Source organism: Antedon mediterranea, chromosome 9 (assembly GCF_964355755.1).
Source record: "Antedon mediterranea chromosome 9, ecAntMedi1.1, whole genome shotgun sequence".
Lineage (NCBI taxonomy): Eukaryota > Metazoa > Echinodermata > Crinoidea > Comatulida > Antedonidae > Antedon > Antedon mediterranea.
Genome location: NC_092678.1, coordinates 18,497,104 through 18,513,607, shown reverse-complemented (window position 1 = coordinate 18,513,607; position 16,504 = coordinate 18,497,104). Strand labels below are relative to the sequence as shown.

General features: G+C 31.6%; 1 protein-coding gene across 1 annotated transcript in view; it reads right to left on the bottom strand.

Annotated features, from left to right (window-relative positions):
• Positions 1-441: 441 nt before the first annotated feature.
• LOC140058774 (potassium voltage-gated channel protein Shal-like) overlaps positions 442-16,504 on the bottom strand; it is a 93,237-nt gene continuing 77,174 nt past the window's right edge. Inside the window, exons 4-5 of the mRNA XM_072104517.1 lie at positions 11,433-11,522; positions 442-1,366 (exon numbers count right to left, since the gene is read on the bottom strand). Coding sequence (XP_071960618.1) covers positions 920-1,366; positions 11,433-11,522 — 537 coding nt within the window. The 3' untranslated portion in view covers positions 442-919. The remainder of the gene's footprint in view (positions 1,367-11,432; positions 11,523-16,504) is intronic.

Sequence of the window (16,504 nt, the reverse complement as noted above, 5' to 3'; positions counted from 1 at the left end):
AATGTCAAATATAAGAGAGACAATATATAACTTTTGCACGTAAACATATTGCAATATTCGTTCACGAGTAACCAAGGATAGAACGTGTACACCATCATCTGACGAAGAATGTTCAATAAATACAGAAAGAAAAATAATAGAAAAGTTACAAGTTGCAATGAAGTAGTTTACTGGTCCAGTATTCAATTGTTATCGATATGTGATGCGTGATGTAACTGGTGGAAAACTGTAATTACGCGATTTAATTTCAACCAATCAGAATTTGATATACATGTGTACCAATTGAACGTTTATAGAGATGTAATCTTGTCATTACAGCTACTGAAAACTTTTTTCTTTTACTTGCAATTGTATTTTTAAAACTATGATTCACATTAATATAAAAAAAAAAATTTTTTTTTAATTCTACATCGACTAATAGTTATTTGAAAGCAAGTTTGGACATACAAAACAGCAAAAGCATAAAAAAACCATTAAAAAAAAGAAAGAAAAATGCATTATTATAATATTGTTAAAACACAATTGAAAAAATGACATATTTTGAGCTTGTTGGTCGAGCCCATCTGACTCTATCTTTCTGTTAATATTTCATGTTTGTACCTTGGTGTAGAAACACACTACACTATAATGGTTGCGCTATCAAGATGTATGAGCTTTGTTCAGAATGTTTGCCTTTTGAATACCACGAATCGAAATGAACACACAATTAAATGGAAGAACAACTTTTCACGCTCACAAATAAACAACACGCTTAATTGTCACGTACCTAATGCCTGGGGCAGTATCTCTATCTCGTCTTACCATGAGCGAAACTGAGGGTGAAAATCTATGTACGAAAGGCATGGAAGTTTAATTGGCAAGCATAATGTTACGTGACTTGAGTCCACTTTGCATAAATCAGGTTACTTATAAACAGCTGCTATAAGGCCGAAACTCGCATAATACAGCTGTTATCAAATGCATCGCCCTCCGAGTTTGAACTATTTGCTGAATGCGTTGAATACGCAGAGTGACGGGAATGGATAGAGTCTGAATCTAACGGGGATGTTGGCGTGCTTAGAGTCACAATTGTCGTTGTCACCATTGGTGTACAATTACCCCTCGGATTGTTTGTGTTCAGATCCGCTCTTGTCCTGTTCGGCTGCCGGATATGGATTTCGTTCAGTTCCGTGCCGTCTTCCGTCGTGTTTGCTTGCATGTAACGTTTACCTGAACGATTGCAACATATCGTATTTCCTTGGAATTCTTGTGTAGTGTTATCTGTTGGACTATTTGACAGCGAATGTGGTGTATCATGGTGAGGCGTCAACGTACGTGCAAACGGAATGCCATTGTACGTATATTCTGTTTCTACAAATTCACGATTCTGAAAAAAAGAAACAATAATAATCCTTTAACGATAGAGATCAGTTAGAATTACATGAAAAAATTGTAATCACTAATACAGTGAGTGAAGAGTGAAACGCCAAAATCGGTCCGATTTTCGTTTGTATGTTAATACTAATATTTACTTGTAAGCATATTTTACTCCAACCATTTAGATTTCTTTCAGGCTTCATATGACATTTTTAAAGAATAAATAAGCCATTTTAAAGGACAGACCAGTTTTGTACTGTATAGACATACCATTGATAAATAAACTTAAACATTGATACTATTAAGATCAAAAAGTCTGGAAAAAAAACTGGAATCTTGGGAAAAATCTGGGTTTGGTGTTTATATGCAAAAAAATAACAAACAAATGGACCAAGTGGGGAAATTTAGGTGCAATTTTGGCAGTTATGTTTGACCAAATATGGCGGATAATATTCAAATGTCATAATAAAACTGTCCAATACAATGCAGTAATACAAAGCAGTCATTTCGATATACCTCATGTGTACCGATGCGTTCGGTAGGAACAAACATGCTATTCTATCCATTTGACATTCAAATAAAGTCTCGAAAAGAAGCCCATACTACCTTGAAAAGAAGCCCATACTATCTTGAAATTAGGCAACTTTTCAAGGCTTCAAGGTACTGTCCCCAAATACCCAAATACCCAAATAATTACTGAAGATGTGTATGATCAAATTGGAATAATATATCTTCTGTAACTATACAGGTTAAAGGTCACACATACTTATCCTCATTACTCATTTTCTATGTTATTGTTTTATGTACAGATACTGGTACACCAGACAGACATTCAATGATGGACATATAAATTATTATTTCAAACTATCTCAATTACTCTTATAATATGCATAATTTTGTAAGGGTCAAATGCTGTTCAGTTCAAACCTATTATGCCATATGCTGGTTTGGATTGGCTTAGTCACGACTGTCCAGTTAAAAATGCGTATCATTATGTCTATAAAGAGGTTTTCTGTCATGTGATATAAAGTACTACTAATGCTAGTTTTGTTTACAGTGATTATTAACTGTGAACTTTATTAAGTATTAGTTAACAATATCACAAATTTGATACATTATTATTAATATATTACAAACATTCCAATTGGATATTAATTTAATTGTGTAATTGTATTGTGCACACTGTATAATGTCACTTTACATTATCAGAGAGTTTGACACTATAAGAATTAACATAACTAAAGCTCTGTCTACACTATCAAACTTTATGTGACAAACAAATGTGATGTGCCCATATATAGACATGATGATGTCATATCACTACCATATTTGGGCATATCACTACCATATTTGGACACATCAATTAATGAATATGACAAGGATCAACTCCAATGATTTATACACCCTGCATAAGAATTAGTAAATTACATTTTATATTTCTTAATCCCATCATTTAAACCATGGTTTAACACAACGGTGGTCTGTGACATTGAAAAGTGATTTTAGTTTTTAATTTATTGACCTAAGGATCATAATTATTAGCTGTTAACAGGTATGCAAATTCACTCTGAGAGATTCCTTGATAAAAAGAATAAAGAACTAAAAATAGATTTTCAAGAAATGAGAAAACCGTAACTATATTTGTAAATTTAGTTATTCATTAAAATATGTCAACCATTTTTTTTAATCACAGTATTTGTCCGTAAATTATATTGATGTGTCAAGAGTCTAAATTTGAATCCAGATTGCCATAATGTAATTCTTAAGTTATTATAGCATTATTACTGGACAGTTTTTATATCTTTCCCTTTAAAAATGTAAATCCCAATCATTCTATTTCACCTTGTAAAATGTAACACGTTTGGTTGGTTTGTTTGCGTCACTATAGTTTCACTCCACAATGTAGCGTGCTCTAGAACAAATGACCCTTAGAACATGTATACAATAGACAATGATTTTTTTAAAGTGCAAATGTTGTAATTTCGTTAATGTCGGCACATATATCCGGATCTGAAGCCTATTTTTTTAAACTACCGATGAAGTTGATTCATACAACCTTTGTAACATACTTTTTTGAATGAACAAACATTAATTAATTTATCATGATATAATTTTAATTTAATATAAAGAAGAAATTAAATTGATTAAAACATAATATGATTTCATTTTCTTATTTATAATTACTGTCAAAAGTTGACGAGACTATTAATTTTAATATAATTATTTATACAGAAAATGGAACAACAAATCAAATTGCAAATGGAGTAGTTATGCAAATAAGGGTGTAATTAGCATAATCAGTGAAAATACTATAAACAACGCATATATTATTTTTTTGAATAAAAATGTCACTAAACTATAATTTACAAAACTGAAAACCAACAAATTTAAATTAATAATAAATAAATAAATAATTTATAAATTATTATCGCAGAAAAAAAAAACTAAAATTTGTTGCTGCAATTTGCCTTGGCTTTAATATATATTCTACTGCAGTAATGCCATAATTTTTTCAGTAAATATTGCTGGACTTGACCAATGCTGAAATTGCGCAATAGTAAATGCAAAAAAAATTTTTTTTTTTACAAAAACAAAACAAAAAATGTAATTCCTTTCACATTTCTCTAATTGTCCATCTCGATATGATGAATGAGTCCACCACACAACACCCCCAGCATGCATTTTGGAAATAAAAAAATAATTTTCTTGGCCTACCTGAAATTTATTTATTTTTCTCAAGAGCAAGGACATTATTGTATGACCCCCTTCTCCAATATTTGGAGTAGCCTTTGTTCATCATTAAAATAATTCAGGCTACAAAAATAAACCAATTTTAATTAAGATTTATAGTTTTCTAAATGTCAGTGATTACATACCACACTGAAAATTGTAACAAAGAGAAATTGAAAAAAACATTGTGTAAATAATAGTGAAATGAGCTAACACCATCAACATGTTTTAATAAACTACCAATATACAGTAAAATACTATGGACTATTTAATTCTGTTCATAATTACAATAATTACATACAAATCGGACATAAAGCCCAAAGGTAGCCCCTTGGGTTGTAAAACAATGAAGCAATTCTGTAAGTAGGCTACTAAAATTATTTTATGCTTCTGCTTTCTATTTGTCATTCTGCACCAGAGATATGTTATTAATACGATGTTTTACAACGATCATACATTTGATTGCTGGTTAAATTATATTACATGCTGTGCATTAGATCCATCCCTGACAATTAAGTTTGCAATGCGAGGCTCTGTGAATTTTGAGTGCTGTTGCATAGGGTCTAGCCATCAACATTCACATTTGAAGGTGTTATACAACAAATAATGACTGATTTGTAATCATGCAAAAGAGATAACATTTTCATTCATTGGAAGATGGACTGTACATTGAATAGTCAATCTTTCTCTCCATTCCACATTCACTCTTATATAGCTTTTTTTTCAGTAAGAAAAAAAATGTACAGGGTATTGAAAAATTGATGCTTGTACTAATCTGGTAATGATTACATTTCTAACAATAAGCAAAATTAAATTCTTTTCCATCAGATGTGTCAAATGCGGGTAACATAAAGAAATAAAGTAATTATGACGCTAGTAATTAAAAATATCTTGTTGTAACCATGGTTACTAAGGCATCAGGGCATTGAATGTGTAAATTAAGAGGTTTTTTACTTTGTATTGAAAGAAACCACAATGATTTATCTATTTACTTTTGTAATTTAATCTCACTATTTTCATCCAGAAACCAGTTAAATACGTGCAAATAACACAACTGACAAAGTTTATCAGCCTGTTCCGACTGTTTTCAGAGTCAGAAAATGGTTTTCAGAAAATAACTTTTTTCCTCTGGCACTGGAAATCGCACTACTGAAAAAAGACAGTTTTCCATTAAAAAAAAAACTGTTTAAAAATCCATTTGTTTGCATTCTCAATCATTAAAAAAAGCAGTTTAAAAAACTGGTTTCTTAATTTGACCTCCTTTTAGAAGGTAACTGACTGGAGCGAACATTTGACTGGTCGAGGGCATATAAAAAGGTGGCTCTCAAGTTTAGTACACAAGTTTAAGGCGACTTATTCTACAGGTTAATATTAAATTGACGTCATTTTACAGTAAATATAGTAAATACATTTTTATATAATATTTATACTAATTATCTTGTGGTGCTCTTTCAACCAATCCCTGACGGTAAATATGATAAAATGTTCATAGTGTGATGGTGGATATAAAACTAATCAAAAACAGATATAAGACAATATAATGGTATTTCTGAATAAAGCGTTGATGATTATAACATGATGACACCTTTATTTATTGCTGTGTATATTATTGCCACGATCACGGACAGAAGCTTAAGATAGAATAATAATATTTTATTTATTATATAAGAACTTGTCAGAAGGACCAAGAATATTCTTACTTGAAACCTTATAAAGCAAGAATATTCTATAGCGCTCTTTACATTTAAAAATATTGTTTTAGGCTTCCCATTTTTTATTTTTAATTATCAATTTTCTGAAACTTAGTATTTTAATTGAATTTCCACTTAGGCCTATTTAAAAATTCAAAATGTATTCAAATACTATAGCTTGGCTAACAAACTAATTAATAAATATAAAATATAATGAATTCACATTTTAATCATGTATCTTAGACAAGTAGAAAAAGATATAATAAAATAATGTAAAAATGATAAGATAAGATAATCATGTGAAAATGAAATTGAGGAAGTTGAATAAAAGTTGTGGTTTTAAGCCACAAAAAGGAAAAAAATATATTCAGACTGCACAGCACATAAACCATAAAAGGGTCAAGTACGCTATGGTTTATGTTAACTTTACATCTGGCAATTATCTCAAATGTATGTTATAAGATCCAATCGAATTTGAACCATTTTGTGAAGATCCCTGGGTCGAATCTTAGACTTCTCATTCACACAGATTTTCTCATTCACACAGATTTTCTTGTCTTCACCTATTGTGAATAAATGTATTCACTGGGCGGTTTAAAGTTTTATTATATAATAATAACTTGTCAAGAGGACCAAGAAAGGTAAAAGAACATTCTATATCTCTTTAATTTTAATTTAAAATTATATAGACTTATGGTTTTCATTTTTCTAAATCATCAATTTTCTGTAAACTCAATAATGTAAATTTATTATAATTAGGAAGAAGCAGCCCTATTGTGAATTTTCACAGAATGTTTCTTGTCAAGGAATACACGCAAAAATATACTAAAAGTAAGATTGATTACGCAGTGAAAAGGTAAGCTAGAGTATATAACAAATTTTAGAATAGCTTGATTGATTCTGTATAGGGACAGGATTGTAGTTAATTAACATACATGCATCGAATGCTGCCCTCTATAGTTTATAATGAATTAACCTAGTGTTAAAGATAGAAATAATACTTTAATATTTTCTTTAAAACATAAATGTTAAAAAGGCATTGTTTAAAAGCAGTACGAAAATTGTACCTCTAAATGGGTTATTTTGATTCCTAAATCGAAATCTGCTTGCCATTTCAATATATTTAATAATGGGAACAACCCAATAATAGTTTTTATATAATTCCAAAATAAATTCCTGTCATTTGAATGGACAATTGTGGGTCACGTTTTGTGCAATAGTACATACTATTTAACGATTGCTTAATAGTCCTTTTTTTTCTGTGTACAGCAAATTTGCAAATTGTTATGATAAATAAAAAAAGTTTGTTAGATAATTAAGATTTTAACTGTGTCTATAAAATAAATGTTAGAAAACGGCATGTGAACTTAAAAATCTATCTTTCAGAACTACTTGTAAGCTAAATTAACGGAGTTGTGTATTAAAATCATAATCATAAACCAAAAATGAATTCCTCTTATTTATTGAATGGGGTGACTATTTTTATAGGAAAAGTAGGCTAGCATATAGCATTTCTTTTTAAAGATTGTAAATAGTTTATCTCGTTTTCCTTTTTAGTATTTATATTTTATATGTTAGAAATTAGAAATCAGTACATTTGTAATAGGTTTAAAGATGTATACCCCACCCCTACCCCAAAAAAGAAAATAAAATAAGATTTTCAATAGGTTATGTAGTTTTAATAAATGATTTCACTTCCGTATAAAAAAACGAAAACAAATGTTTTCACTTATAAAATGACAAAATAAATGGTTAAATCGAACTAAAAACTCATTGGCTGGTAGCCAATTTGAATATTATTTCTTTAAATTACAGTTTTTTCAGGTAAATAAATTTGTTTTCGATCCAATTTTTGTTTAAAGTGGATAACCATTATGTGAATTGAAAATAGCGTACTTTTTTTTCAGGACAATTCATCTTTAAAGAAAAAAGAAATATAATAAAGAATGCAAAAGGCATATATATAGCTATAAATTTGGCAATTCGTATTATCTCTATTGACTTAATCCAATAAAATATAGATCTTTATTGAATACACTGACTGAACTCAAGGTTCCCATCATTGTCACAGAATCAATGTCTATAATGAGCCTTTATTGATGTTGACATATATTTAGACCATATGCTTACACGCTTCACTGAACATGAGTATGTAGGCTTACTGTACAACGTCACACCTGCACTCTTCCAATGCCCGCTAATTTGAGACTCAACGAAGCCTGAAGCGGTCGCGGCACAGACACAGCCAATTGTCTTAAGAAGCTTGTAATAAAGCATGGGTATTTACAAAATGTCAACTTAATTAAGAATGTGTACTTCGGTAATATCAACATAAAACAAGGAAAGTGAATGAAACAATAAAACAAAACAAAAATAGATATAAAGTATGGACCAATTTAAAATGCAAACCATTTAAACAACAATATGTACGAAATTTAAGCACTTGGGTATGATAGAATTCACTACATATTCGAATAATCATGATGCTGACATTTTTATTAACACGTGATTTAAAAAATATTGTTTTTCCCAAATTTATAATCATTGTTAAATGTGCATGCTCTCATATTTTTTTTTAATTTAATGAGGATTCACAAGACAAACATATAAACAAGATGCTCTACATAAACAAAGTCTTATTACAAGTCTTTGGGAGTGGAGTTGTAATCTTGTCCTTAACAATTTGACTGCCAGAGGTTTTTCCAGTTAGAAACTGCCACCGCCAGCGTTTATAGCCCAATTCAATGTTTTTATTAAAGCTCATTGAAACTATGTATGTGATCTGATTTACATGTAATTTAGACTAAAATAATCATAAAGATTTTAGCTTTACAATGGTACCAAGAACGATTTTAAAATCGCAAAATGTAAATCGTAATAGTAAAATGAAATTAACGCACTTTTTGAGTTTTTCGTAGTTTCGCGCAAGAAAGTCGAGATATTCGCGATTTTGTGCAAGACCTCACAATATGAAAATATCGCCCGGTGAGATCAACAAACAACGAACAAGTTACTTACACGGCACCGGTAGGCCTATAAAAACAAGTTATCACTATCGAAAAATGTATTACATTTTATAAATCATAAATCTTACATCAATGTTTCGCCAAAATCCACATAGTAAAGACACCAGGCCTAGTTAACTAGGCCTAAAGTTGGTCCGGAAACCGTTTTACGACTAGGCCTAGGCTATAGCCTAGTACTACTAGCCTAGCTAATAAACTGATGATAATATTCATACCATTTCTAAACAAGTTTGTTGCGTGAAACTCGGCCACTTACAGTGAAACACCAAAAAAATTAGGGTATACATACAATAATAAAATTAAAAGACTTCTTATTGAAAATTCATCCATTATTTTTTATTCAGATAACAAACAAACATGGCAATCCACATAAACCTTTGTAATGCTTCGGCGGCATAGCTAGCGCGCGACCGATACACAATGCGCCAAACCATCGCTCTGTACGCGCTACTCTGTGATGCGCGGTGTATGTTATTTCGACAGGTACCATTTTGACAATCGTTCGTAACCAGATTAGTTACTTTCAAAAGGTAAAATATTCACGGTCCAGACCGAATTTAGTGTCCATATTTATAGTATATACCAATAATTAACCTATCTACCGGATTTCGTAAAAAAACGCGAAAAACGAAGATCTTCGTGTTTGGCAGTCAAGCGTTGTGTTTCCAAAAACGAAGATCTTCGTTTTTGACATGTAACAGGACTTGAACCCAGGACCCTTGGAGTGGTAGCCAAGCATCATAACCACCAAGCCACAACTCCACTAAATCATTCCACCCCACAATGGCACTACTGCACTTTCGCACCTACTGAGTGACCTGAACCCAACACTAAATTATTTTCAGTGGTTAAGACAGTGGAGTAGAGTCCCCACAATAATGCAGACACAGGCACACTTGGTTTCATATTGGAACTGTAACACAACCAGTGCAGTTTCTGTATCATTGGCGTACAAACACAATATCTGGTTTACAGTAAGGTGCTTTCACATCGCGCCAGGATTCGGTCCGGCGCCCTAAGAAAAATATCGTGGAAAATGGGTTTGGGGTAAAGCATAGGATCGTTCACACCAAATTTGTACAATTTTGATATGTACCACTGCGATGGATCAAGAAGTCTTTTGGTGGCTGAAATAGTATGATTTTTTTTCATTATGACCAATCAACAGTGAGCACGAATGCTCTAGCTTGTCACCGGATAAGTGAATTCATGCTTGAAGTGAAAGCTCAATGCTCGCAATATTTTTCTCAGGACGCCAGGCCAAATCCGAGCGCGATGTGAAAGTAGTATGAAATATTTACTAAATCGTACCCCAACTTATCGACCACAACACAAAACATAGACTAAATCCACGTTTGAATAGATTAAAAAAGTAACATATTATGATTTGATATCATGTGAAAATATACATTAAAGTGATTATTCGTGTAAGGTTTGAAATAATTTATCATTATGCAAAAGTGTCTCGTTCAACGTGAAGCTATTCATTTGCAAAACATGAGTAACAACCCTGTTTGTTCCTATCCAGACTCCCGATTATCACTATTCATTTTATCGATTTTGCAACCAATTAACGCTTTCATTCATACCACCTAATAACATGCATCTCCCCTGGGAAGCGACACCTAGGAATGTCAGCATCAGACATCCATCACAGTCTGAGCTAATTATGTGACCGTCGTACTCACCGTGTCGGTTCACAACTTTCACATAAAAACTGACATTTACTTTCTCGAAACGAAGAACTTCTTATGCTTGTTGGTAGGCACCATCAAAAGTGACCCAAATTTTAAAATATTTCCACGGCTCATATTACAGTAGTTACATACACATCTCATTTTGTGAAAATGTCAAGAATATTATCAAGAGGTTAAATCAAGCCTATCAAGATATTTTTTTACATTTAGTAAGGCCACATGTAAATGTGTTTTATATTCCTACTGAATAAAGACAAATGCTGGAACAAATTTATCAATATCGGGTCATTTATCGTCACTAGTATTAAAAATGTCGCATCTCAAATTTGTTGAGTTTTGCCATTTAATTTCTGGTCTGTATAAAAACATCCCCACCTCACCATCTTCTTCGTTCTATAGTATTTTTTTGTATTCATTTTTTATATACACTTCAATAGTAAAGTTTCTTAAAGAGGAAATCAACCTGAACTACTCAAGCATACACCTATGCTTTTATGTCTGCGGCGCCCCTGTTGGATTCAGTCGGGCACCTTGAAAAAAACATTTTTGAAGTGTTGAGAATGCTTTCACATGGAGCACAAATTCAGTTATCTGTCAAGCGAGGTCATTCATAATCACTGTTCATTGCTTAAAAAAGAAAAAAATCGTACAAATAGCTCCAATTTTAGCATGGATCAGTTACGAATTCAAATCTTAAGGTTTTGGTGTGATCCTATGTTTTACCTCTAAACCTGATATTTTTCTCAGGGCACCGCACTGAATCCGGCCACAATGTAAAAGCAACTTTAATCGCTCTGCCACTCAACTCAAATTTGACAGTGTATTAAAAGTCTTCATTTGTAAATTCTTTTGCTAGTTGTTTGATGAACAAATTAAATTTAAAAAGAAATAATTAAAAGTTTGAAAATGAAAATCGAAAAAAAATATCTTACCGTAGCATTTTCTAGACACGCCAACAAATGATGATGTTGCGTTTCATATGAACTAATTTTATTCTGTATTTCTTCTTGTGAACAACCACTCTGTGAAAAAAAGAACATATATATTAGATTTAGGTGAAAACATTTCTTTAATTAATATAGACCACTTTTAGCTCTAGGAAAACAACTGTATAATTATTGATGCCTAGACACATTTTTTTCTATTTTCTTTTTATATGTAAAAGATTTATGATAAAATAATTTATAAATACGAGAGGCGAAACCCAAAAAAGAAAAACTTGGAAAGGGCTGCCTAAAATAAGGTACAAATTTATCAAAAAAAAACAATAAATAAAAATGAAACCGATTGAAAATATCAATGAAATTTGAATTAATATTATTTATGATTCAGTGATTGTATGTGGATAATAGATGCTTTTTTAGTTTAAATGAGAAATGTTTTATTGTTAATGATTTGGTTATGTATTTGGGTATAAGTTTGTTCCAATATTTTGGCCCTGAAAACTGAATGTTATGTTGCAAAGATAGTGTTTTGTGTAATGGAATATGTATTTTTTTTAGGTTCTTGTGTCATGACTATAATAATTTAAATTAAATGTGAGGGTTAAAATTGAGTGGGGATTATAGAATTTATCTAAGAGTAAACACAAATACATTGTTGAAGGCAATTTATATCATATATTTTGTAAAGGGAAAGGGATGAAAACAACGGAACCGAGTGGGCTTTTGGAGACTAGTTTGATATGTTCCAATACACTTTTTTTGTATCCGTCACAAAATAAAGGTATGTGTGCAAAGGGTAACCCAACTGTACCTAATTATGTTAATGCTTCTAATTAGTAACCAAACTAGGTTGCTAATTGGAAGAAAACATTAAATACAGTATATGTATGTATTACTTAACACTTCTTGATGAAAAAAAAAAGGGGGAAAAATTATTCGTACATTGCCAACAATCTATAACTGATTGATTTCTGCTGCGTTTGTTCACCGGAGCCTCTATTAAAGGTGTTAAATGCACACTGTCACATACACTGTTATTAATGGTATAAACACGGTTCAAAACCTCTTACTTCCATATGAATATATATCAATTTTACTGAATATTTGCATAATACTACAGCAATATTACTGCAGAAATTGTAATTGTTTATGAAATTAAATACAGTAGTACCGTTGCTTTTTTTTTAAACAGCAGTAATTTAAGCATATGAAAATGCATTGCTGTTGCAATGCATTGAAATATTTATGTTTTCAAATATACTTGTGAATATTTCTAGAAAAATTAACATTTTATTCTTTTTCTAATTTTCATTCTTCTAAGAAAATATATAAGCAATCATTCCGAAAATTTAACAGAATTTTTATGATTTTTTTAAGCAGTTGAATCATGGCACCTCCCAACACCTATTGAATGTAGACCTTCGCTAAATCATCAACTGAAAAAACAAGTTTACGTAACAGGGGTGTTTTTTGGATTCAAACGAAATCCATTTCCATTCTCTAACTAGCAGTAGAAGTTACAACTAACAATAACAAATTTTTACACAATTGTGAAAAAAACACACAAAAATGGCTGCAGGCTTGAGAGAATGACATGTCATTTTTTTCTTCTTGTGTAATAACGAAAGATTAGGCAGTAACAGGAAGTACTTTACAAACAAACAAGCAAGGTTGGGGATGAGAATTCCTCCTCCTATTCCTTCCCTTTCACCCATGCTCTACTCCATTAGATTGTAGGATCCATCTACTTGTCAGGGCTTTAGCCACCAGTATGGTTGGTACGGTCTAATCAAACTGACCATTTTTTCACGGAGGCCCTTGGCAACCCTGTGGCCTGCGCAGAGATTGTTCCATTTTCTTTCCAACCACCGCACCATTTTATTTCTCGCGGCTGCAGCACTTGTATGTAAGTAAACACAAGTTCTAACAAAGATTTGTTTTGTTGAGGTAAACGTCACGTAAAAGATAGTTTGAAAGAATGATTTAAAGTCAGTGAGGGACATATCAAGATTATTAAACAGACATTTACACAGTAGGTTCAGCAGGATTTGTGTAATACTTTTCAACTTTAAACACAACACATTGATTATAAATGGCAAAGATCACGATTAGGCTACACTCAATTTTAAAATCCTTTCCTGCTTGATAAAGAACTTCTAAAAATCCTCATTTGTCAAAAACATGTCACTCTAGCTAAAAAAAAAATATCAGTAGGCAAATAAATAGGTAAAAGACCTAAAATCAAAATAATGTTACTGCAGTAAGTACATTTTATACCTGTTTAAACCAATTAGTAACTGCAGTAACTAAATTTTATTTACTCTTTATCTGTTTAATCCAATAGTCACCGTCTCATAAAGGTTCATATTGAAACAAAATAAAATCATACTTCTATTGCAGTAAAAATATGTAGACTGCATTAGAATAGAATTTTACTGCAGTTACTGCAGTAACTACATTTTATTTATACTCCTTATATGTTTAATCAAATAAAATCATACTTTTACTATTGCAGTAAAAATATGTAGTTAAACTGCATTAGGATACTTTTGACATGATCCCCAATTTGATATTTGATATCAATGATATTGATTTAGTATATTAAATTAAACGGACATGATAATAATTGACAAATAAAGATGAGTTTTCAGTCAATTTTTAGCTGGATATGTAAATTATAACTACATTAATGTTACATTTAATTTACTGAATCTGCTGATACCGTAAACAAAAATTAAAAAAGTTAAAAAAAAAACGAAACATCTCAAATTATTTCAAGTTCAATTGAAGCCAGGTAGTTTGTTATTATAATGTACAAATCTCCAGAGTTTTAAATGCGATGAACGCCTGATCTAGTTACTGCATCGTAACTTCACCTTAGAGTCATCATACAATTGGTATTCCATCCGGATGTCTATGTTGTATTGATTCGGGCGCCTATAAGAAGCCATTCGCGCCCCCGCTATAACCGAAACGGCTACGCACAAACCAAATATATTGCATCTCATTATTGTCTAAACATCATTGATTCTATTTTATTTTTGTGTAGGCTGTAAATATTATAGCAGATGTAATGTTTTGGGGAAGTCAAAGGTTTAAACATAGAAAAATAAAATAACTCCATGGTTTAAGTAGTAGGCAATCCCTTTCCCTTTAAAAAGCCATGCTCATCCCTTTCGTATTAAAAAACATATTCTTAATAAAGTTTGATTATGCAAATATTTTAATGCGATAAATAATTCATTAATTTTACTAGGCTGACAAAAAATCTTTAATTAAGTTAACACAAGTTTCATATTAAAATATATATTTTTACCTATAAAAATCTGGATAGGAGACTATTGTGGGTGAAATAAAAGAATGAAACTTGAATAAAACTAGGGGTGGATCCTGGGGATAGAACATGGGTTGCACCCTCCCTCCATTGAAATTATGAATGACATTTGTAATATCTATTATTGACGGATTATTAATATCATATGTTGGCATGGATGGATCTGTCCTCTAAAAACAAATGTTAGAAGCATAGGTTTTTAACCTAAAATCTGGACAGGAGACTAATGTGGGTGGAACATAAAAACAAATGTTAAAAGCATAGGTTTTTAACTTAAAATCTGGACAGGAGACTAATGTGGGTGGAACATAAAAAAACAAATGTTAGAAGCATATGGCACGGATTATATTGGTTGACACCTGCTCATAGAAAGGTTCCAACAGTGATTATGCCCACGAGCATCCTTTTAAATTTAAGTATATAATGCTCCATGTATAATGTTTGTTTAATATATTGTTTGCATGTTAAATGTTGAGAAATAGCTGCGGTAATGTTACTAGATTTGTGTAGCAGTTGGAGTACTACAGATCATCTATGGATACGGTCCAATTATGGATGTACGGAATCACACAACGCACAAAAATAAAAAGCCCTCTATCTGTATTTTCCGTGACCGTAAGAGCAAGCAAGGCCGCCAAGTCACTACATAAAAATACAATTTGGAAAATCATTCTTTGAATACCCAGAAAAATGTGCGTATGCTGTTTGAATGTATATTTACTACAGAAATTGATTGTGGGGTGCAGTGCGTTGGATTTTTTTTATCTCTGATCGCAAAATCGGGAGTTTAAATCAAATGCCCGTCACATTACTTGTATCCTTAGACACTTTACTCTCTCCATCTAGATTCACAAATGGGTACCTGGTAAGGTCATAAAAATAAGAACTATTCTGATTACTAGCTGCAATATTATGGAAGTATGTTTTCATATGTGTTTGATCAAAAAATGGGTAACAATATGCAAGTGTTATTTGAACAAGATGGAATTTTCACAATATAAATTAATACATTGTTGTTATTATTCTGTATCAAGTCTATTATATTAGTTCATTCGAACAATTGTATCCTAATCATTGCCACGTAAACAAACGATTTTTATAACCAGATAGTGTCAACTTAGGTTGTTTGGTGTCGAAAGGATAATCACGAGAGATCAGAAATTAAAATTCCTCGTTTGATATAACAGGGTATATGAATAGATGACGTCAATGCAAGAATGGCTAGTTGTATATTTGACGAGATCATAAATACTTGCAGTACACTATCAGAAAAATATTCACCTTGCCAGGCTATGAATACACACACAGTAATATTCACTGATTGTCGTCATCTGACGTCGTGCTATCAGATGTCTGGGGTATTATCGGTTAAAGGTACTTAAGGCTGTCAGAGGCAACTTTGAGAGAAGGTTAAAATAGACATGAAACAAAAACTATTCTAATTGCCGGGCACAGGATGGTCATAGTAACAATAAAACCTGCCATGCTAAATTAAAATCATAGAAGTTATTATATTTTTCTGCACCTACTCTCTTAAAGAGTTTTGTTGCGTTCATATTTTAAATTTATATTCTTATAGTTACATATTAATTTTAGTATTATTTATTCTTTATACCAGGTGGCCTCTTCAGCCAAAAACTGTTCTCCCAGAGAGCCAAGTTATGATGAGTGGCTGTGTGTGTACTAGTACACCAGGGTAACCCCTACACCGGGGTAACCCCTACTT